Source organism: Corvus hawaiiensis, chromosome 4 (genome assembly GCF_020740725.1).
Source record: "Corvus hawaiiensis isolate bCorHaw1 chromosome 4, bCorHaw1.pri.cur, whole genome shotgun sequence".
Classification (NCBI taxonomy): domain Eukaryota; kingdom Metazoa; phylum Chordata; class Aves; order Passeriformes; family Corvidae; genus Corvus; species Corvus hawaiiensis.
This window is the reverse complement of record NC_063216.1, coordinates 46,138,603-46,165,874: the sequence shown is the minus strand read 5'-3', so window position 1 is coordinate 46,165,874 and position 27,272 is coordinate 46,138,603. Positions and strand designations below refer to the sequence as shown.

At 40.4% G+C, this 27,272-nt stretch overlaps 1 protein-coding gene and 1 long non-coding RNA gene across 2 annotated transcripts in view; both read left to right on the top strand.

Moving 5' to 3' along the window:
* Nucleotides 1-619: 619 nt before the first annotated feature.
* LOC125325582 lies at nt 620-5,171 on the top strand. The gene is made up of 4 exons (XR_007203412.1): nt 620-999; nt 1,378-1,555; nt 4,472-4,531; nt 4,952-5,171. It is a non-coding gene; the product is annotated as an uncharacterized LOC125325582 (long non-coding RNA).
* A 3,824-nt stretch (nt 5,172-8,995) lies between these two features.
* LEMD3 (LEM domain containing 3) overlaps nt 8,996-27,272 on the top strand; it is a 43,578-nt gene continuing 25,301 nt past the window's right edge. Inside the window, exons 1-2 of the mRNA XM_048300033.1 lie at nt 8,996-10,568; nt 25,280-25,317. Of these exons, the coding sequence (XP_048155990.1) occupies nt 9,056-10,568; nt 25,280-25,317 (1,551 nt within the window). The 5' untranslated portion in view covers nt 8,996-9,055. The remainder of the gene's footprint in view (nt 10,569-25,279; nt 25,318-27,272) is intronic.

Below are 27,272 nucleotides of genomic sequence, written 5' to 3'. Positions count from 1 at the left end.
AAAGATCTTAGCTGGCAAAGTTTCCCTCCTCTACTTTCCTAGATGGTTTTCCAATTAATTTCTAATCCTAATTTTCCAGTTTAGGTTTGTGAATAATTCATATTTATAAAAGCTGGTCTTATGTACAACTCAACTGGGACACTTGGATAATAAGGAATGCATTACAAAAGCCTCATTTGAAAACTTTGGTTTACCTATCTTCCCCATTTTACTTCTTGAAGTTTGTAGCAGGGTTAATTCAATTTCCCTGGGTGCCAACCACAAGGTAAAGCCTGTACTCCTCTTGTAGTGCCTTAACTGCTGTTTTCTTGTTTCTGCTGTAAATAAGGTTGTTAACTTTAAAATTATAACCTTCCTTTTATGATCTAACATACTTTCATTTGTTTTTTATATCTGTGCCTGTTTCAGGACACCTTTAAGGGTCTAATAATACATGCCCACCTTATTTCTCTTACAGTATGACAAATTTTAAAATTCCTTAGTCACATACTGCTTTTTCCTGCAGACTGAGTACTGAATTGGCATTTCATTTTTTGCTTGGCTGATTCTGCAAGACAGATAACTTCCTTTTAGCACATCTTCTGCTTGTTTATAGGACATAATAGAAATCATATAGCATTTAATTCTGCTTTTGCTATATAATTTTGCAGCTTTATTATCTCTAACAAAATACCATTCACAGTAACAAAGACATCATTCTTGAAAAAATCCAGCAAGAAGAGGACAAAAGATAGGCTGGGGACAGCACTGGAGTGGAATTCCTACTTTGCTCTTCTGTAACATTTTCCATTGTCATTCTTGAAGTACTTCTACAAGGATGAATCATTATTTCAATTTGCCTATGGGAGAAACTGAGTCACCTAAAGAGGAAGTGATTTGCCATGCAGCAAGTTGGTGGCAGAGCCAAGGGCAAAGAACAAGGCTCTTCATTTCCTGCCTGGTGCCCTCATGACATTAACTCAGTTTACAGCTCTGCCACAGTCTTCTTTATGACCTTAGGTAAGATCTTTGGGGTCCTTTATTCTCCTAACACTGAAGTGCCTGCTTAATTTAAGCTTATTTTTTAATGATCACATTTGGATGAAAACTCTACACCAGTACATCAGCCATATTACAGGGATGGTTCATCCTTTCAGGTACTTTGAAAGGGAGAATTTTTTGTTCAGCATACTGTTACATTAGGTAATATTTTATTTTTCATATTGTGTTTGTTTTTGCCCAGAAAGTTTTCACAAAGAAAAATTGTAGCCAGGGGAAACCTGTGTCTGTAGATGATAGAAAATGGTGAGTCAGAGGAGCCTCGGTTCTGTTGCACAATACCTGTGTGTTATGGGCCCCTGGTTTTTCAGCTTTGCAAACACTATTTTCCTTTTTCAGAGACATCTGGAGAACAACTGTTCGCACTCCAGACAAACTCAGGGTGCGGATGAGAGGAGAACTCATGCCTCCACCTACTGCTCCCTACACAGTGTGCATGAATGAAAAAAAGCACTTCTTCCCCTGCCCTACCCATTTGCACATAGAGCCCTTCCAAACATTTCCTCTGGGTTTCCTCGTAAGAACACCTCTTCACTGTCCTACAAAGTCCCATGGGGTACAAAGCAGGCATTTCAGTATTTGGATTTTAATTTGCTGTGTATTATTACTTTCACTATTCCCTCTTCTTTCTTCTGTTCCCTTTACCTTTCTTACTTGTTTTTGATACTCTTTCTGCTGTTTTTACTAAGTCTGTTTCATTTCAATTTGTTGTCTTCCCCTTTTTATGCTTCTTTTCCATGAGAAAAGGGAAGCGTTCCACTCTAGGCCAACTCATCATAGAGGCATGGAGAGGACTGGCAGAAATCATTGCTCATGTCTGGCTATGCAGGGAGAGGACTAGGGTTTTGCTGCTGTGAGGATTTCCCAGAAGTGATATTGGAGCTGTTCCAACAGTTTACAGTAAAAGGGCTGCAGTTCTAATGCAAGTTCAGCAAGGTGAAGGCCATCTTTTATCAGGTCAGGTACAATAACCAATTGTGTCAGATGTGTCTCTGGTCTGAGAAATTAAACCTTTGTACAGGATGCTACATGGTACACCATGGAGGTGAAGGATCCAGCCTTCATATGAAGTCTGACATCGAAGAGGAGAGACAGATGTCTGGCCTGTAAGAACCATAAAGAATTAAGCACAAAAGGCCCTGTAACTGGAAGGCATTATTGTGAGGCCCAGGCCATTAGTGTCTAGGTATCCCTGCCTCCATTGTCTCACCAAGGTGCTCAGCAGTGTCGACAAAGCAGCCCAGCTCTGAAGAACACAGTACTTTGTTACATTTGGCTAAACCTAAAAGTATTGGTAGGGGGAGAATGGGTACCATAGCCACTTTTTCCTGGGCAGAAGGCAGATAACTTACATACCTTTCAAAATGGTGAAATCTGGTCCTCTCTCTCCCATGTCCCCTGCTGAGTGCCCAGGCATGATTTCAGCACCCTTGAAGGATGAACACAGCACCCTGTTTGTCTTGCTGCCGTGTCATACGTCACAGAGTAGAGGAGGAAGCAATGGGGCAGAAGCCATTAGCAGCATCACCTGGGATGACAGTCTGGAAAACAGCGTGAAGCAAAACTTCCAGTGCCTCATTCTCACAGAAGAAAACTGAATGCAATGATAACATCCACATGTGTTAAGACAACCAGAGAGTGTAGTATGGAGTGTGCTAGAGACTCCCATAATGTGTGACACAGAAGATTCAGTTCAGGCAAGACTGAACTTTTAGATGGAGATGTTTGTGTAGGCCAAAAATTGGTTGTTGTTAACGTTCCCTAAATGTACTTGATTTTTACAGGAGAAAGCAAAGTTCTAGAAATGCAGCATGTACTTTGAGAAGGAAATGGTAGTCTTAGGGCCAGTGGTACTTTTTTTCCATTGTCTGTGAGTACTTTTTATGGAAGTCCTTCCTTCCTCTTTGTGGGATATTTTCTATGTGAGTGGAGTTACCAACAGTGAAAATCACATAGCCTAAGGAAATCTTTAAAATGTGCCAGGACCACATCACTGCTCGCTAACAACAAAAGGATTGATTCAATACTCAATAAGAAGGTGAGAGTAGGAGAGACTGAGAGACTTGTGGTAGTCTGCACTGCTGAGGTGTACAAGTGCTTTCTATAGAAACAGAGAATTTTCTAAGCGCTGCTGGCTTCCTGCTTATGTACCTTGCCTGCACTTCAGTTCAGAGGTAAAGGAGGCAAGTGTGTATTCAAGGGGAAGGGAGTATCTTCTCTTGTGTTTGCACAGAGCCAGGTACAAAAGAGCGATGAAAATGGGTCAGATCTCCAAGTGCTAAAGAAGTGTAGACAGTAATACAAATAATTGTTTGGAACACACTGAATTTAGTGCTTTGCAGCAGTCTGATGTCATGGACAGAAAACAGAATGGTGGCCTTATTCTGACTTCTTGTATTTGGTTGTTTTTGTCAACTGTATGAATTTATACTCTGCTTAGTTATTGAACAAACCGAAACTAGAGTTTTGTGGCACAAGAAAATGCATTACACAATTACCCTTGTATGAAAATGTAAAATGTAAACTTCATTTTTTCTTTCAGCGAATAATGGCTCTTCTTTTAAACATTATTAAATGAATGAAATAATCCTAAGTTTTTAAGACATTAGCCTTGGATCAAAGTCAAGGATGTAATTATAAACAGTGAGCTCTTTATGGCTCCATCTACACTGCTCATCACATTGCTGCCAAACACTATCAAGGTCTCAGGCTACAGTGCCATGGTTACAGCCATATTAACGGCTGTTTAGGTCATTGCAAAAAAAAATCTCATCAGGTGTAGTTAACATTTCTGCAACCTGTGTAGTGTTAACAGGTATTTCCTTACGTGAGAAAGGTACAAGAATGTAGGTAATCAGGCATCTCCAGGTTTTCAGGGTTCTGTTGATTTCAGAAAGGCAGGATCCCCTGCCAGTATTCTCCTGTGGTTAAGCACACAACTCTAGTTCTTATCTTTCCTCAGATCTTGGAAATACTTGCAAGGGATACCTAATCATAGGAAAGTAGATGCTCAAAAGCCAGAATAGTGTATTGCCACAACTTTTGGCCACAACTGTGCTGGGAGCGCATTATATATGTAGAAGTACTTCTGCCAATTCCGTGTGGCAAATATGTGCTTTACCCAGCCAGAGTTTCTGCATGTTAAGAGTAGTGAACCAATAAAAAAGTAATCTGCCTGACTACCAAGCTCAACTTCACTTTTTCCTTTCAAATTTAAACAAAAAGCTCTGGATGTAAGCGTACAATGCTTTACAGAATGAAACAGACCTGATTCGCCACCTTCTTAGAAATGTTGACTACAACATGCAGTAGTCTTTAGCAACAATTACCCTGAGACATAAAATAGCAGGGCATGGGGGTTCTAGGGACCAACATGGGGGTGAGCATTTTGATACTGTCCTACTAATGAGATTTTTCCATTCTCTCCAAATAGCTTCAGGATGGGCCCCTCAACCATTCATCGGCATTCATGATTTCACCCATCTGCCCCTCTGTAAGTACATTTCTGCTTCCTGAAAAGAAGAGGCTGGAAAGTAAAAACTGACTATCATAATAAACATCAGCTTTTAGCCACTATTATTTCTTTGTTTTATTCCTAAAGCCCTTGTCTCTATTGTTGGCGTTTTCTTAAATTCTATTATTTCTTTGTCACACTTTGTCATGAAATCTCTTGTTTTCTGATAGCTGGCATTCTTCTTTAAGCTCAGTTCCGGGGGAATTGAACAGCTCAGGTTCAGGTTTTAAAACAAATATACCTAGCCATTCCGGTTCCTGAGAACTGAACACAGAAAGCAAATTTAAGTGAAAAGCTCATATGTAAATAAACTATCCTTTTAAAAATAAGTACAGTTTTTCAAGCCAGTCTTTAGGATTTGGAATTCTGCTGTGTGGATTTTTTTTTTTCAACTTACAGAGTCAGCAGTAATGCCTCCAACAGTTTCATCAAAACGGCCAATACCCAGGAATACAGACATCATAAAGTGAGCAGGAATTATATGACCTGATCAGAGATGACCACCCAATTGAGAATATGCCATGGACCAGTATAAGTTAAATAAACATGGATGTATTAACTGCAGGAAGGGATTCTGTTGCCTTTATGAAGTCTCAGAGCTATGAACTAGGATGGTTCACTTCTAGCAACAAGAAATGCACAGTCACAGCAGGCCATCACACACTTTGTGGGAGTGGAATTAGTGTGGGACATTTAGGCAGGAACTGTAATCTGGCAGCACATGGCCTCTTTGCAGGAGGCAGGGAAGCCAGCATACCGTGCTCATGCTGCTGCAATATGTGAGTGGTCCAGCACCATGTGGGAAGTGTGGGCAAGAGATACTGTGCATGTGCCCACATCTTAGCCACAAAAAAGCAGCACTGCAAAGGCAAGTGACAGCATAAGCCTTTTGAACATTAATAGGATGCCCACAGGAAAGAAAAGCATATCAGCAAAAGATGCATCAGCAAAATACACAGGCTCACATGCTGAATGGCATGGTCAATACACAAACACATAGTATGTATTAGTATCATAACACCACTGTAACTTTAACTAAGATGGATTTGCTCTCATTAAAAAACCTCACACTGAAGTTGTAAGGAGGAGAAATAAGAAGTTAAAAGAAGGACATCAAGTGAGTCTGTTCACACAGAACTAACATGGTGGCAGCAATAGTAATACTTAAAATTAGTTTTCTTGGTAAAAAGCCCATTCAATTTTATTAGTAAAAAGTTATTTAATATTCATCATGTGGTATTTGAAACAACTGGATAAACAAGAGTAAATAGGTTTAAAAATAGGTTAGTACAGTTTGTTTTCAGAGTGAAGAGTGATTTCTTCCAAGGCATACTACCATAAGAATAACTGCACTAGTTCCTGGAGATCTGTGATTGTGTGACTATCTCGACTTTTTTATTAAAAAAAAAAGGAAAGGCACATTCCTACTTTTCACTAACATTCACATTCATTAACATCACATTCTTAAGAGAATGTGATTTCACCATACTTTAAGGCTCAAAAATCAAAAGGTAAATAGAAATACACCAGCATTTACAATATAGGGAGTTTTACAAGAGGATAATATTTCATTTACATGTGACTCATGATTTCTACATGCTTCAGGTATGCAACAGTGATTTGTATAGGGAGTGGGTTGCAGTGAGAGGCTTGCTAACATTTGAAAGACAGCTGTCATTTACAGATTCTAAGAACTTACAAAAAAGCATAAATATCACACAAATCTGGAATCAGGAAAAAAAGGTAAAAGGTGTTATGATACAACTTCAAGTACCAGTCTAATGAGGTCAACCTAAGTAGAGTTGCTAACTTCCAGAACTCCTTTTCACCCCATGGAAGAACTGGCAATTTCCTGAGAACACCAGCCCTTTAAGGATGAGAGGGAAAATATAACCCAAAACATGATATTCAAAAAACAACCACCTTTTTATTTTCCTGATGAATAACAGCCTCCACACTCCCTACAGTCAAAATTTACCTTTAGAAAAGTAACCACTTTCAGCATTGACTTAAACTTTGACTATGTGGAGATATTGATAAAAATAAGGGATTGATACTAATGTATACTATGGAAGAAATTTGGTGATTTTGGATTGGTAATAGAAGTATCCTTACTTCAGTGCAACAAGAAGACATATTTTTTAAACATTTCAAAATATTTTGGCACACAGATTTTATCATAACTTGGGATATGCAGACTTTTCAGTCAGCTGTTCCATGTATCGACAAGGTATAGTTTTGCAGATCATTCAATTGTTAACAATCTATAGTATTTACTGCACTCCTGCTGCTAAGTAAACAGTTTTATAAACTAACTCATGCCCTTGCTGTAATAAACAGAGAGAAGATATGAATTGTATTGGTTGGACGACAGGATCGTCACTTTCTTGCAGGACAGCATACCTTCTGCTAATAGAAGGAAGGTGTCCAAGCAGGTGCTTGCTGGAATGGGACCTGGGCTGGGACTGACTGCTGTTAGTTTGGCAGCTGGAAGCAGGCACTGAATGTGGCGGGGCATGTTCAAACATGTATCCCAACTAGCTGGTGGAAAGTGTGGGTTGCTTCTCCCTGATGAGGAGGAATGGAATGTCGGAAGCATTTCTCATAGCATTTTGATTATCAGTTAGCTAGTATAGATTGGGAAATGGGACAGAACAGGTACATTTACGTTACTGGTTTAATGTGCAGTGAAGGTCATATTGAGTGTAATCATCCTTACAGCTGGAGTTTCGTGCATTCCTCCAATGCACTATACTGCTCTATGTGAAACGGCTCCTGTCAAGGAAAGAAGGAAGAGGCTATGCATAGTGTGCCACATAAAGCACAGCAGTAATACAGACCTTGGCCACTCCTCTAGCTCAGTAGACTTGGCTTGATCTTCACACATAGCTGCCTCACAGCTACCTCAACTCCTGCTCTGCAAATGTTCCTCAATAACAAAATTAGCAACTTCAGTTTTGACATTAGCAGGGCACATCCACAATATCCTCACTGCAGCAGATTGTGAGGGGGAACACATAGTTGTTCCTGCAGTTGGATCTTGTTCCTGGACCACTTTTGCACGTGGTGGTGCAAGGCTAGTCAGAGCCAGGTCAAAACTGGAATTCAGCCTCCTGTGTTTATGATGTGGTATGCAGAAGCTGAGCCCAGGTTTTTGTCATACAGGGTGGATAAGGAGAGACAGGCAGGCCAGGAGATTTTGAAGCCTCCATATGAGGTTCTGTGGCCAAAGGGCTCATCCAGAAGTGTCAGCACACACCACATGCTCTGAGAAATGCCAGGATGACATCTCATTAGATTGGCACAACCCTTTTGACAAGTACAACTTTCTGTAAACAGTTTGACAGTTTCAAATGCAATACATATCAACAACTGTCTTTTCCAAAAGAAAAAAGCAAAATACATCCAGGTAATTCCAAAATTAATGACATACAAAATCACAGAGAACTTATTAGGTTGCAAAAGACCTCTGACCATCAAGTCCAACCTATGACTGAACAACACCATGTCAACCAGAACACAGCACTAAGACTGGATGTGGTACTTCGTTTAAACACCTCCAGGTGTGTCTCCACCACATCCATGGGCAGTCCATTACAATATCTAATCACCCTTTCTGTGAAGAAATTCTTTCTAATGTCCCACCTAAACTCCCCTGGCCCAGCTTAAGACTATATCCTCTCATACGTATGAGAGGTTCCATATCTCCTCACAGCCGAGATGTCCTGATGCTGGAGTTGCAACAGGGAAAGGTTTGCTTCCACCAAGCACTTTGGTGGAAGGGAGCCACAGCCTGCCTGCCACCTCGTGAAGGGCCCGCCAAAAGGTGCACGCGGCCTCTTCCCATTTCTTCAGCCACCTTTAGGCTAAATTTGACACCCGGGAACGGCGTTAATGGAGGTTCAGTGTTCGGTCTGACGCTGCTCACTGCAGTGGATTCCCGAGCCCTCCGACAATCCGCAGCAGCCGCGGTTTTGTCTGTTCACAAGCGTGCCTGATACAGCGCGTTTCCGACCAGCGCGTCCCTTCCCGCTCCGAAAGCCGCCGCTGCCTCCCCCCCGCCGGGCTCGGCGCCCCCCGCCCCGCCACTTCCCCGCCGCCGCCGAGAGCGCCTCCCACAGGCCACCCGCGCGGCGCCGGGGGCCGCCCGTTCGGGGGTGCCCTCCCTGCTCCCATCCGCCGCCCGCCACCCCCTCGGCGAGCCCGGGGGCGGACAGGGCGATCCTCGGCCCCATCTCTCGCCGGGGCGGCGGGAGGGGCGCCAGCCCCGCGCGACAGCCGTGACCGAGCGGGGGCGGCCTGGAAGGGCCGCCGGCGCCTGGCAGCCCCGCCCCGCTCATCCCGCCGCTCCCCCGCCCGCCCGGCCGCGTTCCCGGCGGGCGGCGCCGCGGGGTGACGGGCGGGTCTCGGCCACAGCCGAGTGCGGCGCGTCAGTTCCGGCGGGGAGCGCGGCGCGGCGCGTGGGTCGGAAGCGCCGCGGCGGCGGCGGCGGGGGAGCGGAAAATGGCGATGGCCGCGCAGCTCACGGACGAGGAGCTCTTCTCGGAGCTGAGGCGCTTCGGCTTCTCCCCGGGGCCGGTCACCGAGAGCACCCGGCCCGTCTACCTGAAGAAGCTGAAGAAGCTGCGCGAGGATGAGCGGGCCGGGGCCCGCGGCGGCGGCGGCGCCAACAAGACCCGGAACAGCAACAACAATAACACGGGAGCCGGAGCGGCGCCGGGCGGAGGCGGCGGCCCCGGGCGGGCGGCCCCAGGAGCGCGGCTGGCCGGCGCCGAGCACCCCTTCGTTCCCGGGGCTGCCGCCGGAGGCGGCCGGGGCCGCGCCGCACCCCCCGCCGGGGGCGGCAAAGTGCTGCTGGGCTTCAGCTCGGACGAGTCGGACGTGGAGAGCAGCCCCCGGAGCCAGGCCGGCGGCAGGAGGGAACGCGCTGCGCCCCTTTTCCGCGGCCTCAGGCCCTCCGCCCCCCACGGCGCCTGCGGCGTGAGCAGCAGCTCCCCCCCGGAGGAGGCGGCCCGGCGGAAGCCTAACGCCTGGTGGGGGGCGGCGGCCAGGAGACCGGCGGCAACTCAGGGTGTGAGGGAGCTCGGGGACGGCGAGGAGGATGACGAAGAGGAGAAGGAGAGCGAGCAGCAGCGGTGGAAGAACCGGACCGTGAACGGGAACCGGCTCCTCGCCTACGGAGGCAGCAGGGACAAGTACTCGGACTCGGACTCGGAGGAGGCGGGGGCGAGGGCCAAACAGCAGGGACCGAAGGAGGAGTCTGCAATCCGCCGGCCCAGACGGAGCCTCAGCAAGTCTCCTGCTCCATTCATAACAAGCAAATGCGCTGCAGCCGGCGCTGGCGTGATGGAGACGGGCCAAGAAAGGGCTGGCGGAGGCTGCGATGCTGGTGTGCTCGTAACGAATGACAGGGCGGCGGGGGCGGCTGCTGCCGGCAGTCTAGACAGGGGCAGAAATCAGGAGGAGGAGGAGGAGGCGGCGGCGGTGGTGGGGGGAAGAGGAGGAGGAGGATGTGAAAATCTGGACTCTAGTCCTCCCAGCCCCAGATACCGCATTGGCCTGTCCAAGAAATCCCCATCAGTATTGTTGCTGCCACCACCGCTCACGGACGTGGACAGCGGCAAAGTCACTGACCCTCCAGGCACCATTAGGAAAGCGACCAATAATCATGTTCTCAGCGGTGCTCCTGGTAGCTGTAATGTTGAATCCAGGATCTATTCATCTACTAATAGCCTTCCCCCGGGTGGAACCACCTCCTCCCTTAGACTCAACCACTCCAATCATACGGGTTCAAATCATACCTACCTGAAAAACACCTACAAGAAGAATCTCTCTGAGCCCGAGGAGGAGCTTCTCCAACAGTTCAAAAGAGAGGAGGTATCCACCACTGGAGGCTTCAGTGCACATTACCTGTCCATGTTCCTCTTAACTGCTGCATGCTTGTTCTTTCTGATACTGGGATTCACATACCTGAGAATGAGAGGTTCTGGAGTAGCTGAGGATGTGGGAGCCAACAGTAAGTATTAGGTGAAGGGTAAGAGCAGTTTCTGCAACTGGATGTAACAACTGTTAATACGCCTTTGCATTCCCAGACATCGCTTACTGAGCAGTTCTGGGTTCCACCTTAGAATAATCTCTCTTTAGACGATGGTGCACAGAGAATTTGTCTTTCCTTATGTATGTGCTTTGCAAGCTGGTGTAATAAGCTTGCAAGACATTTGAGGATAAACTTAAATCCCAGCATTCCCTGCTATCTGCTGATACCTTGTTTTCTAGCACGTTTTCTTCCCAAAGCAGTTCTATGGATTTTGTTCAGTATAGGAGGAGTATGGTTAATAGAGATTGACGAGATAAGGCTTTATGTTAACCTCACAGGAGTAAGCATGCACGTTTAGATACCTGGGATTCATGCAGGACTAAGATTTGACCGTAGTTGTTTGGTAATAAAGCAAGTTGTTTTCATTCATATGTGTTGAGGGCTGAAAAGGATCCTAGGCTGAGATGATGTTACACACTATGACAGACTTTGGGCAGTGAATGCTTGACCTATTGTGTATTGTCTTCTAATAAATACTTTCTTCTAAATTTAGTTGAGAATAACGTTTATACATGAAACACTGCTGTGCTTTAGTCTGAATTTCAGAGCATTCATTTTTTTTAAATCTTGAATTATTTGGGAACTTCTTTTATATGTGAAAGTAACTTCTTGGAATGGATTTAAAAACTACCATTTTCTATTCATGAAGCGTACAAAAATGGAAATGTACCACCTAAGGGTGGTGATTCATGCTAATTCAATGCTTGGCTGTTCTGAAATGGACAGTGGAGACTCTAACATCAGAAAGAAAAACCATGCCATTGCTGTCTTGATTTTTCATTGCTCCTGGTGAGAAATTATGCAAAAAACTGGTTTTGGGATGTAAGAGCATTAGAAGGTTCTTGGCAACTTGCATTTTTTCTTGAAATGATTGATGAAGGAGTGTGGGGTGTGTACATTTCTTTGTATAGAGAGTAGAGGATTTATATACTCATTTGTGGGCATGTATACAGTGCCATGTAAGGAGCGATCCGACTGTTATCTTGGGATCTGCTAGATGTCATAGGGCAGAAGTAGCAGTGTGGGCTGGCTTTTTTTCTATTCCCTTTTGAACGTTGTTCATTACATCAGGGTAGCAGAATAGTTCTTAATTCTGTTTTGCACTCTTTGGCGGGGGGGGGGGTGAGTAAAACATTTGGTGTTTAGGAAGGACAGCAGCAGCAAGGACTTGGGGATTTGCGATCGTTTCGTTGCAATGGTCCACGTGGCTCTTAAGTACTGTTCAGTCTCGTTTTTTGGGAATGCTGTGAACATGCACAGGTGGGCTATAATTAGATACAGTATAGTGTGACTGTTGGGACTGCTCATACTCTGGTTAGCTTCTGTCCATAACTGCTAGAGACATGCCTACATTTTCTTATGTATGGATAAGCTGTATTATTATACTGACATGTACTATATACTTATTTTAGTCTTGAAATATGATGATTTTAATGGGAGAAGATCTGTTGGCATACTGGGGTAAACTGCTGAATTCAGTGGTTGAGTTAAAACTGGCTTGTCATCCTGTTTGATAAAAGATGACTGTTTCAGCAATGCAGATAGCAATAGTTCTTAAAGTTCAGAGTGGATTTTTTTTTTATATTGAAAGAAAATTGGTTTTGAATGTGTGAACTTTCCTGTATAGAGCGTGTGGGTTGATTGTGTTGGGTATATTGCTCTTAAAAAGTTAACCCAGCTGGAACTGTTAGGAAAAATTGTTCTCTTCTTAGAGGACCTTGCTTAGGTTAGGCTGCCCAGTCAGTGCTCTGGTAGCCCAGTGTTGCTTGGTAGTTCCAGTAAACCAGTTCTTGGCGTGTTCTTGCTTTCTTTTCAGTGGAACTCTTGAAAGTGGGTTTCCTGAAGAATTGTTCTGGCAATGGCACTCATATTTCATCTGTCCTACTTCCTCACGGCCCCAGGCTTTGCTGCAACATAACAAATGGGAACAGGGGGAATGGTGTCCTTTGGAAGAAGCAAACAGCAGGTTTTTGTGGCTACCTCCTTTGATAGGGAGATGAGCAGGCCGCTTCTTTTCAGTAATGTGGGAATGAGCAGGGAATTACCTTGTCCATATGTTTAGCATGTGCTTACTAAATTCTTCTCAAATCAGCATATGGGACAAAAATATGGTGAGTCTGTAGAACAGGCGAGAACAGACAAGACAGGCTAATAAAGATTTTTACTGAAAAGGGAGAGAACCCTGTCTTCTATTACATGCTTCCTAAGCTTAAACATCATCCAAGTGTGTCCTTTGATTCTTATGCTTATATGGGTGTACTGTCTGTTTTCTTTATAGAAGCAGAACTGATTCATACTTTATTAAAAATAATAACGTATCTCAAAACCAACCATTTCATTTAGGTGGATATTGAGATTATTCTGTCTTTTAGATGGTTGTAGGTAAGATTCTGTTGAGTGAGAGTGATTGTGGAAAAAAATCAGTTATTTTAAACTTGAATCCTTGTCGTAAAGAGTTTAGGGTTCAGAGGAGTTGCAATATATGCATCTCTGTAATTATCATGCTTACTGTGATAAAGCAATAAAGGCAGTTATTTGTATATTTGGTGACTTCTTATTTTAAATTTGCAGGGATTTATGCACAGTGAGCTTAAATGCTGGTTTTCTTAATAGTTAATTGCCTAAAATTAAATGCAATCAAAATAAAGTGATAGTATGTTTGTGACATTGAAAAATATTAATCACGAAGTACACTCAGTATCAACACTTAAGTATTTGTCAGTCTGTAATCTAAGAACAGAGGAGGTGTGTGTAATGAGAGGGAAGCTTAAAACCAGGTGTTGGAGTTGAATTTAGGCCAGGTGTAGTAATATAAATGAGAAGGGGTGAGCAGAGAATTTCAGAAGAGACTTGTCACTTAACACTGTGCCTAGTGTTCAAATGATTTCTTATTCAGAGCTCTGAAATAGCTATGAAGTGCTTTAGTTTTTCCACATGTAGTATAAAATGTTCAAAGACAAATCAGAACTGGGCTATTTCTTCTGTAGCTAAGCTATAAAGGTCACTTGAAGTAAGGTTTTTATGCATTTTGCTGTCTAAAATATAGATAAATGTCTGTGGGGTTTTTCTTAAACCCGTTGAAATAAACTGCTCTTGAAGCTTGCATAAAAGACCAACTAATGCATAAGCGCATGCTGTGCTTGCTAGCTCTGACAGTGCTGTATGTGGAAAAGATCAGTTTGGGCTTGTTGCTGGTAACCTCATTCATTTTGCTCTGGCTGTAAAGCATGTTTTATTTGCACCTGCCTTCAAAATACCATGGAATTGAATCAACTTCTTGCCAAACCAGCACAGTATTTTGTCAGGAAAATGGTATACTTTAGTCTACTTTCCTAGGGTTCTTCAACCCCTGAAGAGTTGGGTATCTCTTCCAACTTCTGTGGTTTTGTGATGTTACTCTGAGCATCTCAAGTGGGTGTTCCTGAAAGTTAATTCTGAAGTTACTTTTAATGAAAAGTTGATAACTGTACCAGATCAGTTGATGTTGTTTCAGGTCTGGTTTACTTTTCTGAAAAATGTGGGCACTAGTACAGATGCTGTTGAAGTCAGTAATCCGAAACAGGTTGTGTGTAAGTTACTTTTACCATTTCTGCTCCAGTACTTTGTTTGGGAAGCAGCTGGTGTGACAAAAGAAAAAAACAGAACAAAACCACCACAACAACAAACTAATTTTGAAACTTTCAGGTAGGTCTTGTTTAAAATCTTATTTTCTTGCTAGGAGAGGCTTTTAAAAGTGACATCTGTTGCTAGTAATTTTGGTCTTTCTATGAAGTTTGTTACAAAACAATTGCTAGGAGGATAATCCTTGCTATGTTTGCTACAACTTGTGTTTTTGAAATGTTAGTTCAGGGAGACTTAGCAGTTATGTATATTGCAAGTGTAAGCTTATGCAAATCACAATTCTAAGAGTTTCATTCAGTTCTATTGTTGTTCCTTGACTTCTAAATCTCTCAGGTGTTAAAACTTCTGTGGAATTTTATGCAGGGAATTTAATTGCTAAGAAGTTAGATTTGCTGTATAAAAGACAAGATGATGACTGTTATGCTCACAGGCCTGCAAATTACTATTGAAGTGCTGTGGTATTTCACAGATAACTTACAAATTTACTTGCCTTCTAAGATCAGCTTCTCAGATGAGTCTATATTCTTGACAGTGTTGCCTTTAATGGAAGAAAATTAGTTGTGGGTAAGAAGTATTTATAGAAGAGGAGATAAAGGGAGGGAGAAAAAGTAAAAGATTTGAAGAGTTCCTGTGTTGTGTGCCTATTAACGTTGCTTGTGCTTTCAAGGGATTCCCTGACTTGTATTTGACACTGTAACATCTTCTATTGAAATACTAGCATATAGCTGTTTCACTTTCTGTATATTGCTTTAAATCCTAGTTAGCAAGTTTCTCAACTAGGTGATATAAAAGAAAGTCCTCCTATCTCTGGGAAACAGTTGTATTTCTAAATCATTTTGACATCTGTGTTTCATCTGAAAGTAGTAGGTTGCAAACTTTAGCTTGACTGCTTACCCAGCTAAGCTGGCAGGAGTTGTAGAGTTGTAGTGAACTCTGATCCCTGTCATGCTTCTAGACTTGTGCTCAGAAATAGTAAGAACATTTGAACAGGCCAGAACTGCTGTTTGAGAAAGTTGTTTGGTCACTTCACAAAAAAGCTTAGGCAAGTAAATTAAGCAAGTACAGTGGGGTTTTTTTCTTGATGAAAGTGCTATTCCAATGCTGTGGAGAATCACGGAGTGTTGTAATCCTGCGACATATATTCCTTTCACCTTTATCGTTCTTGTGAGTATTTGTATTTTCTGCTAAAATTAGTTGCCTGGTGTGATTTGTGTTAGGTTGAGGGGAATAAGTTTACTGGTTAATGGAGTGTGAAATCAAGGTATATTAAAAAGATAAGACTTTTTGGGAGACTCCAGTGTTTGCTGAGAACTTCATTAGTTCTATCCTTGTCTTGACTGTTCTTGGCTCCTTCTGTTTCTCCTGGTAGGTCTAGATGTGTGGAAGAAGGTGGCAGTGCCTTTGCTGTGATTATGATAAATCAGGACATGGTGTAGCTCAGGTCTTGCTCAAAGTAACCTTGGTAGCTTCTGTCCTTTCTGATAGAGAAAAGCTTGTCAAAAGGGGCAGTGGTACTGATGGAAAGAAGCATACTGATGGGTGCAGGGGTAAATTGAAGAACCACTGCACATCTAAAAGCTGATCTCATGTAGGTTCCTTCTGTGTTAGAAGGCTTGCTTGAGCTTATGGTGTCCAGTGTTGAGTCCTGCTGTGCTGTACTTCCCACAATGTTATTTAGTGCTGTTTCTCTGTTCTGCTTGTGTTTACATTCTGCTGTGGAGTGTGAGAGTAGGTGTATGTTAACTGTGAAACAGGCAAATGTGGTGCCTGTTGGGCATAGCTTGCTGCAGGAGATGTGCTGTTATGGTTGGCTTTTTGCAGAGGTGAATTCTTTTTGCAGAGGAAAGGATCAAATTTTCTGTTTACTGAGGGTCATATTGTAACATCAAGGTATCTTGAGTAACGCTGCCTAATTAGAGTCTCTAATTCCTTCAGCAGCTTTAAATGACCTCTGAGTGACAGACTGAATTGATACAAAAGGCTGTTTAATGTGGGGAGAAGAGTAGGGGCTTAAAAAGAGTGATCTGACATTGAATTAAGAGACGCTACAACTTAGTAAGTAGTCTCTAAGGTCCATTGAATTTTAGTGATGCTCTGTCAGATAAGTAAGAAATGGGTCTTCATAAATGAGGGATTGTAGAACAACTTGGCTACTTTGTCTCAGAGAAGGCCGTTTACTTAAACGTAAGTTTAAAGATGGCTTGTTACAGAATAATTATTTCATATAATACTAAGACTTCCTTCATACTGCCTTTATTTACTTTGTTTGCTTAATACATGGTCACATCCCCTTAACCTTCTATTTTTTGAAAAACTACAAGAAACATTTGTACTTGGACTCCCAGTGTCTTGGGTAAATGCAGCATCAACCTGTCCTTTCTGGTTGTTGACTGAACAAAACTTTATCACAAGAGGACTGCTGGGCACGAGGTGGATAAGTGTAATGTTTTTCCTAACACTAGATTTTAAGGCCACATCTAGACCTTAATTTTACTTTTGTCCACAGAAAAGTGTTTCTTTGGTCAGGTAAATCTCTGCGTTGGAGAAACCTCAGACTGTTCGTTAATTTTGTAACTGTTTTTGTTAGCTTTAGGATATTTTCAATAGGCTGCATATCAAAGCCCCTTACGTTAACTATCTGTCCCCACAATACTCACCATCTCGATATGTAATTGTGCAATAAAACGTCCCACAGCACTTCATTCAATAGTACTTATTCCAGGGTTTGTTCAGGATCATCAGCCTGCACAGTGCAAGCCCCTCATATCCCACATACCCCATATCTCACAACTTCATCAAACACATTTTTATCAGAATATGTGGATGTTGCTGGTCATAGAGAACAGAAGTCTAGCTATAGAACTAATCTATATATAGAACTAACTAATCTAGCTATTGAACTATCTACTGAAACCTGTCAGTAGATATTGAGCAATGGAACATTTACTGTCAAGGATGGGTTTCGTATCTCAGAAGGTAGATATGTGATTACTTTTTTGTTCCGGGTTTTTTGTTTTGTTTGTCTTGTTACTGTTGCCTGAAATAATGCTTGGGTTTGTTGTGAGGCGGGTTGGTGTTTGTTGGTTTTTTTAATTCCCAGTATATTTTCTGGGAAATGGTATAACATTATCTGTTAATGAATTTCTATTCATCTCTGGCTGTATCTAAAGTTGAGTGGCTTTTGTTCTTTTGCAGGTGTCATGCCTTAGACTGCCAAAGAGGATTTTGTTGAGTGACAGACTGGGTGGTGCATGTGTGACAAACGCTTGAGAGGCATTTTCACAGGCTGTGGAAATCCACAGTTCAAACCTAATTATGCGGAAACGCCAGTCTGGCAGTGTTGCTTGTACTGTTTTTCCTTGCAAATACCTTGGAAATAGTTTACTGTTGTTTTGTAAATAAGAGAAAATGATTTATGAAATTCCTTGGTGGTATCTTGCGAAGGAGAGTATCATATTAGGTTCAACCTAGTCTGTTTCTGTATTGGTGTGCCCCCAATGTATGACCCAAGAAGGTTTGGGGAGAAGAAAGGCATAGTGTATTTCAAGAAAAAGCTGAAAAGGTGTTTTTTATTTGGTTGGTTCTGGGGTTTTTTGGGGGTATGTATGTGAAAGGAATTTTATACTGTCCTAGGGAGACTTTTCCTAGCTGAGAAAATCAGAGCAGAGATGCAGATTTCCTTCTGGAGAAGGAACTAGTCTCATTATTTATTTTTGGGTTTTGTTTCTCTTATCTGTAAGCATGAGAAGTACTTACGCTTTTACATCTGCTTATGTAAAAGCAGGTGTGGATAAAAGTGTTTGTAAGTCACTATGGGAAATAGGGAATCTGAGCTGTCTGTAAAGGATATGTTCGTGCTTAGGTACTTTGTATTTTGCATATAATAATAAATGCATGTTCATTTTGATCTAAACTCAGAAAAAAACTAAGAAGGGAGTGTTGAGAACATCTAAGCGAGCTATACGGCTGTACTGTCTCTACAGTGTCCTTTGAACTAGGAGTGGAAATACCCATCTTTGGAGTACTCCTGTGAGCTGACTTACTCGCTGACTCGCTAATCCTAACCCATTCAGAATGGGCAGGTATATATGCACAGTTTGATTTGGTGATTCTAGGTATATTATGATCAATGCCTGATAAGTTTTATTTCCATCAGAGGTGGTATTCCCTTCAGAAACACTGTAGACTGTATTTATGTTGTTTACATTGAGCATGGATGTGTTGGCATACTTTATAATTGTACAATGTACAATATTTTTTAAATTATAACTTTAAACACTTTTTTTCTTTTGACCTTCAGCTAAAGGTTCTGCTTATTGAACTAGTAACAAAAATGTGCAGGTTGAGTACAAATGCACATGAAGTAGAGGGGGGAGGAAAACCATGAGATGTTAAATCCAGACTTGTTTTATTCTACTATATAGGATGCGTGGTATTAAAGCCATTCCTTTGGAGGGAGAGCAAACTGGAGGGAACTGACATGAAAGTAGCAGCCCTGAGAAGGAGCTGTCCTGGTGATTGAGGACCTGAGGCCAAATAGGGTCTGCCTATCCTTTCTGTAAGGGAATGAGTTAGTATGTGATATCCTTTGCCATTCAGAAGAGGGGAATGTACCAAGCTGCTTCCACAAGCCTTGGTGTCAGACTGACTATATGGCCGGCTCCCTTAAGCATAAGGTACGTGGTTTGAGGAAAGAGAGTTAGGATCTTGTTCTGTAAACTTTCTTTTCATAGTTGAAGCACTGAGCTTTGTGATACCATATAGTGACCTACATAGTACGGAGTTCTCATGTACCAAAGGTGTGGTATGGTTCTGTTGTTCCTAGTGTTTGATATCTTGGTAAGAGTCACTTGTACTTCCTTTCTGTCTTCTTTTTTTCCTGTTTCTGCATGGCAGGTGAGTTTCTTGCCAAGAAAGGTTTTGGTTTTTCTTGGGTTTTTTCTCTAGATCCACCAGGGTCAGAAGTGCACACAGTACTGCTAGAAGATTCATCACCTTAATCCACAAACTGATAGTGTAACCTTTTAACTAATAGGTGTAGCCTATTTAATTAATAAACAATTATGATAACATTAGTTCAAGTTCAGTCTTAGTTCAAGCAGACTCTTCAGCTGAGTAAAGGATAATGGTGTGTTAGTCCAGTTGTTCTCTTCAGATAGTTTTTGTTTGAACCAGGTAGATGAATCAAACAAATCATCAAACAAATGCATTTGCTATGGTAGACAGCCTGGAAGGTTAGCCAGTTCTTCAGAGTCTTAGTCCAGTGAGGTAAAAATGGAAGTAACTCAATATTGCCTGCTGTTATGCATGTCCAGTCAAGTGGTGGTATGTTGTGTATTACTGCTGAGCTTATCCTGATTTTGAGCTCTGCAAACTTTTGCAGTACGTTGTGAGCAGTTTTCCTTCTTCTCTTTAACTAATATGGATACTTGTGGTAAACTGACTGCTGCTTCCTCAGTGGAAGCTCATCTTTGTCATGCCAAGAGACCTGCTAGCAACTACCTCTGTATGTCCTGCACAGAGCACCTATTTTCAGAGTTCTACTGTTGTTTTTAGGCTTTGTAAATATCATGTTGTTCAGCAGTGCTGCTGCTCTTAGTGCAGCAAGCACTGATAGACTAATGTGTGCTGAATGGTTAAGATGACAGAGGCACAGCAGAACCCCAGTTTTTAAAATGAAAATTTCCTATTTCGTATCTTGACTTTGGGCTTATGATCGATAGCCTTTCAAGAGTTTTCTTGTCAGTGTTCTCCCTTCAAATGTTACCTTTGGATATTGTAAACTGTTCATACTATTACTAATACTTTGTAACTGAAGTCTGTCTGGAAGAAGAGGTTATGACTGGGTGTTTTTATGTTGGAGACTCTTCAAGACAGAAATCCTTACTGCTTGTACGAGATCACAGGATCTTTTTATCAAGACTGGGCCCCTTGGCAGAGTGACGATTCAGTATTTAATTGCAGCTTCCTATTGATTTTTAAACCTGTATTTCAATAACACTTGCTTTATTAGCTTGCTTTCCATCTTGAACTTTGGAGTTTGAGGAAAGCAGAACACTTCCTAGTTAAACATAAAACATGTTGTGTTGCCATGCTTTCAAGGTGGAGTTTCCCCTTTTTTAAAATTTGTGTTCATTTGTTGAAGTGGTGGGTATTTTTTGACCTTTTAAAATGTAAGGAGCTAAAATACTTGGGAGGGGTGCAGAAGAAGGCAGAAGAGCTATTTCGGAAGCCTATTCTGATACTCTACCCATTGTAAAATGCTGGTATGTGTCTGAAGTCTAATGTTTCTCCTGGTAATGTTTTGCAACTGCTTGTAAGAGCAGTTTTAGTGTGGTGGGTTTTTTATTTCCTTTGTATACACACTAGCCTGTAATGAATACTGTGTGTATGTGTGTGCAAGGAATGTGATTTTAATCTAATTTTTACAATGCATGGCAAGTGCACTTTTGATCCATTCTCCCTAATTGAACAGAGACAGCTGTTTCTTCTGTATTTTGCAATATAGTGCAAAAGAGCACATGTGCAAGTTATGTTACTATAAAATATTTCCTTGAATAATCTTAAGAACTGACAGCTTTTATAATTTCTAGGTTTTTGATCAGTAATACAAGTACCAGAATGAAAATAATGTTATTATTCAAATGAAATTGAATAATCTGATGAGAAGCTTTCCCAATACATTTGTCTCTTCTTAAATATGGATGAAATTGGCATGACTCACGGGAGCATCTTTCAACATTCAGATCTATTCTAACCAGTGTTTAAATAGGCAGGAGTAGATTGGAACCTTTGATACAGCTAAACAAAGGAGGGGGTTATTTTGTTGTGATTTGTTGGGCTTTTTTTTTTTTTTAAAGAAGCAGTGAAAAACTCCAAAGAGAAATTCTGGTATATCATACCCTTTTACCTAAAATAATGAAGACTTTTATTTTCAGGGCTGATAGAAAATGCGTTTGAAGTGTATATCACAAATATGATTATTTTACTTCTTTTGGAGGAGGGCTTTGTCAAAAAAAGTAACCAACGTGAAGTTGTTGGTTATGTTGTCAATCGTTATATCACTTACAGAATGAATTAAAATTACATTGGGGAAAAAATTATCAATAAAAGTGCTTTAAACTGAACCAGTTGAAAAAGTGACTAGATATTAAGGAAAGATTCAGTGGTTTGTAGAATTCACTAATCCTTGTGTCACATTATGCTGCTCTTCAAAATGTACAGGGCCAAGGACTATTCCAACTATAATGGGGTACTCATTTCAAAAGACAAAAACCATTTCCAAAGCACACAAAGGTGATCTGTAATGAAGGAATTGCTGTATGATTTGGTGTCTTAGTATAAAAGCAGAGAGATTTAACCTACTGGTTGGAAGTGGTTTCTACCTGAATTGGAGCAATATGGAGATGGAAGATCATGCAAAACTGCTTGTCTGTTTTGAGCATTAAATAATTGCAGAGAGGAAAATAAAGGCAGGATTATTTTATTTAAGAAGTTTGAAATATGGAGCTCTGGAATAACATTTCCTGCAATAACTTGTTCGCTGGTTTTCTGGCATTTTAAGTTTTAGGAGTTCTGAGAGGCAATGTTTTGGAATTACTCTTGACAGATACATGGTGTGTCACTGGGTGAAGTCAGACCTTGATCCCAGACTTAGAAAAAGTTACAGATCTGTTAGCTGACATTGAAAATACTTGGGTTGTAAAATTATTGAAAATTTGTTTCTGAGGTCATGCAGAAAAGGGCTGGGCTAAAGGCCCATTTCTGATAGCAGTGCTTCTAATATTGTGTGGTAGCAGCACATTATCCAGCTAATGTATTTGTTTTAAGAAGAAAAAGAATCTAATAGAAAGCATTAGGTTATCTGCTTACTGAACACACCTTTGCAAGGCAGATTTGGAAATATTACTACTTCTGTTTTGGGGTTAGTCTGCTTGTGGCATGGTGGATGAGGAAGAGAAAAGTACTTTGCAGGGAGGAACATTCTTGCTTCTGCAGAAGCTGCTAACTTGGAAGTGTATGTTGTAGTGCGAAGTCTCTGAATGCTTTGGGTGAATGGTACTTCATGCTTTGTGTCATCACAAACAAGGTGCTGATGGGTTAATTGGGGTCATTCTCATTTCTGCAGCTGCAGCTTTACAGCTCCTTAAAGTTGCGTTGGAATTTTGCTTTTTCATCTATAACATCAAATTATCTGTACATTCAGAAATAGATTATGGCATTACAATGGTTCTGTTAAAAATGTTTCCTTAAAAATGTTAGGAGGAACATAGAGCTGCCGGAAGGTTCAGAGGTGGCTTTTATAGCACGGAGAAAGAGGACTCAAATTTGGAAGACTAAGGAATGAAGTGAAGGCATGAATATTATGGAAGGGCTGAATAGTCTTTTTACTCCCTCTCTACTCTGATACAAGGATACATGTTTTACCTTTGTAGTATAAGTAGATGATAATTTGTTCTTTGAACCCCATTAGAATGTGAGCTTGATAGAAGGACTGTTTTCAAAGCTGGCAATTGTTGCATCATAGAGGTCTCAAACCCTTTTTGAGGAGGAGCCTTGGAAGTATATGTTCAGATAAAAATCTTATATTAGTAATTAGTTCTTAATTTAATGTTTAGTTTGGTAGAATGCGAATTTACCACTCTTTCAAATATAGTTACATATTCTAAGAACTGTCAAGAAAGCTTTTGAACCAAGAATGCTGATGTAATATTTTGAAATAGCTTAGACATGTTGGAGTAGGTGAAAACTTTACATCTGTGACTGGAGCACATGGGAGGATTTGGTAAGAGCTTAGGTTCTGGACAAAAGAAAAAAAGGGTAGATTCAGAAGAGGAATTACTGAAGAAGTTAAGGAGTGGCCTTATTAACTCAAGTGAATTGAGGTTATGTGGTAAATAAGTGCAGATTGATTAACAGTTGTAATTGCATATGCAGCTGATAAATTGCAGCAGTTGCATTTAGCATACTTGCCTCTTAAGGCATCAGTCATCCTAAACTAAATAGTATCATACATAAAATGTACTTCAGTTATTGGTTAACTTGCCCTAAAATCACTAACTTCAGAGGGATTTAATGGAAATCCTATAGTGTGAGTTAGAATAAGGAATTACAAAGATTGTTAAATTTTTGTGATAAGTAATTTTGAAGAGGTGGTCAGTATTCTTGGTCACGGTAACCAGTATGTATTTGTGAAGGAGAGGCAAACATTGACACATCATCTGGCTTGCTTCATAAATTCAAGGTGTTAATATTTATGTAAATATGAAGTTGCCCAAATGCGAGATTGATTTTACACTGGGATTGTGATGCTGGAAAAGTCTAACCACCACCATGGCCTCCACTTAATTGCTGGACTGCCCTAGCATATCTAGAGTTTCAGGTGACAGTTCGCAGTTTGCATCTTTGCAGGCACGGAAATGTTGCATATGTGTTTGTTTCATGACTTTCATCAGTGCTAAAATATGTTAGTCATGACATAAAATATGAAATCTATGCACTCTTCTGTCTCGTGTTTGCACCCCCTTTCCAATCAAAGACCACTACTGAATCAAGATTTCATGTATGCTTAATGAGATTGACCTTGGAGTCCATAATTATCCTTGTCTGGATAACTTAACGATCAACCTGCTGTTTCTCATCCTATTTTAGGCTATTGAGATTGAAAGTTTAGTGTACTGGGCATGTTTTATTGAGTTAATGAATGAAATACATAAGACTTTTTAAAGTTGGTAGCTTGATAATCCAGTAGGCAATGTCTGCAAATTTGGACCTATAGAATGAAATCATGAAGTGCTGTAGGGCTTGGTTTGCAAGAGTCTTCAACATCTGCTTCTATGAACTTTAGTTAATCTTACATCTGAATCAAGTATTTGGATGTATGTGAAAACCAGTCCTTGGGTGGTTTTGGTTTGGTTAGGGTTTTTTTTTCCATATACTGTATCAGAAGAAGCTGAAGGGCTTATTGGGTAGGTAACATGCTTAATTCTTTTCTGAGCTCAGGCACATGGATAAACTTGTTTGCAAAGTTACAGAGATTCAAGCTGTCTTCATTCCGAAAGCATTTTCACTGTCCTGCTGCTTTATACATCATTTGTTGGTTGTAACCATAGGAATGTGAACCTTACCATTGCTACATGTAGGAGCAAAAAAATGGTAATCTTCCTACTTCAAACTTCCTTTCAAAACTAAGGTGAAGCAGATCAACATTTGCTGACAAGAATGCTACTGAAGTTCATGCGGTTAAAAAAAATCACATTCTTTTACAAATAATTAATTTTTTTCTTACAAAATAATTTTTGTTGCTGTTTCTTATCCCTATTCACTTACACTTGACTAAGGTTGGAGACCCTGTTTTATAAGTTGGTCCTTAGTTTCTTTTGTATCCTCCATTTCTCCTAAATGAGAAATCTTGCCATGAATTTGATCTAATATGTCAACCTTTATATTTCTCTTATATTTTCCATTTATAACTAAATTAACTGATCCGTTTAAGCATGGTTGTGTTTCAGAAATCAAGATATTGTCCATCAGTCTACTCTTGGATGGGCAGCTCTTGATGTGTTGTGGATACCTATATGCATGGGAGTGCATGAGCCCTCAGTGTGTCGTCTCACTCTTGTTAAAAGAAAATGCTGAGTTGTAGAGCTTTGTTGTATGTATTAGTGGTTAGTAAAAAAGTGATTTTCCTTTTTTAAGCTGTCCACTAAAATGTAAAACCTTCAAATTATTTCAATGCAATTGAGTTATTAAGAGTTCGGCAAATAGCTGTGAAATTTGTTGACATATAAAATTCTGCTTTAACCTAAATGCTACTATACTGCATTAATAAATGCAGAGTTAGGGCAAAGGTTAATAGATGTCTCTTTGTTATTTGTCTTATTATGGACCTTGTTTTTATCTAACTATTACAGTGTTGTCATAAAGCTGCAATGTTGGTATACTTTTTTAGTATTTGCAGAACCTGGAGTGAATTAAATTTTTTTTTTTTTTTTTTTTTTTTTTGACAGTCAAGGATCCCTTTAGTGAAGAACTCCAAAAAATACAAGTAAGTAAAAGCACTTAACATTGAGATTTTAATCTGTCACATGATTGTATAAAAACAATCTAGATGTGTTCAGAAGGATGTAGTTTTAGTATAATTGGCAGGAAGTAAATGCACTTCTTGTAACTGATGTTTTAATTTTTTTTTTCATCTTGGGCAATATAAATAGGATTACAAGATTTGGCTGAGGCATGTTGGTTTCTTCATACACAATGAAAATAGTATATCATTTGTGTTGTAAAAAGAAAAAAAGTGTTGTAAATTTTGAGACTAAGTTTAGCAGTTTTTTACTTACTGTTACCATTTGACTTCTCAACCTTGAAAGCACAGCTGGTAAGAGATGATTGACGTGAAACCCCAGGATCTTATTTAGTGCTATAAAAGAGCAAGGGTTAAAGTCCTTCAAAATGGATTTAAAAATATGTCTTTTTTGCTTTGATTCCATTTTGTTACTTATTCCTATATTCACTTTTTGGTCTGAAATATCAGGCTAACCATTTTTGAGATGTCACCATTGAAGCTGTCTGTGTTATTCTTAGTTGTGCAGCATGCATTCAGGTTGTTCTCTCTTCTGACTTGAATTGTAAACATAGTGATCTGCTTTTGCTAGGCATATATAAGCAAGTATTGCAAGATAATTGTGGAGGATTTGGGGGGGCATTTTTTTGGTTTGCTGTTTGGGATTTGGTTTTTTTGTTTGGTGGATTGGTGGTTTTTTGTGTCTAGGATTGAACTCTCGAAAAGTGAATAATTGCGTATTAAGCAGATGGCCTTGGCTAGAAAATGTTTCTGAATGTCTTGAACAAATTAAATTTCTTGAGGTAAATTCTGGGGATTCTTTCAAAATGACTTCACTAGTGCAGAGGGAATGCAATTTGTGCACTCTCAGCCTGAGAACCTATTCTGTGTGTTACTTTCTCCTCTTTCTACTACACTGTTCCATAGTAATACTGTTGCATGCTTGATTGTTTGTTAGCTACAAAGATTATACTGTTCAGTTCCTTTTTTAATGTGATCCAACTGTTAACTAGAAAAAAAAAATGGTCACAGTAATATTTCACATGTTCATCTAAGTGTAGCTATTAGTGTAGTCTAATACGCAGTGAAGTCTACTGGCAAATAAGAGGAACTTGAAGTGCTGCTGGTGGTGTGTGTGTGTGCTGGAGGACTGATTTTTCTCTTCTGCCATTCACAGTATTTTCGAGCCAGGAAATGAGTTAATAAGATTGTTTAGCTTTCTGAGGAGTATCAGCTACATCAACTTAATCTCAGCAATGGTTTTGTAGTACCAAAATAGGGAGAGGTGATGCTGGTGATTATTGGTATTGCTGATGGGAAAAAATTTGTCCATTGTTTGATCAATGAAATTGGTAGCAATTTTACAGAAAAGACTTGGACTATTCACATTTTAAAATTATGTCAATAGTCCTGGTGCATCAAGGAATTACGCTTAATATAGTTAGTTGTTTTTCAAAATGCCCATAATCAGCATGTGCACGAACTGGAAAATTTTTTTTTTGGCGTATTTTTTTGAATGAAGGCTCTAGTCTTAGCCATTTGATAAAACTTTAACATTTCAGAATATCCTTTAGTGTATGGAATTGTATGTGTATGGAATTGCATGTTGTCTTTATATTTTGAGTAATTCCTTCTACTATAAAATGGTCCTGGATATATTTAAAGAAAATTGCTCGATATCTTGATAAGTTTAACTCCTCTGTAAGTGGCAATTATATTCATGCTTGTTTTGGGAATTAGGCCTTTTTGTATTATGGCGGATGTAGGAAGTATCAACAAGATAGTCCACAGCTTTCTGGTATGCTTTGTTTTGGCTTTTTGTTTGGTGGGAGTGGTTTGTTTGTTTGTTTCTTAAATTAAATTACTGTAGTTTGAAGGTAGACAACAAAAACCTTCCTTTCCTCTGAATTTTATGCTGGAATGTGACCAAATGGCACTTT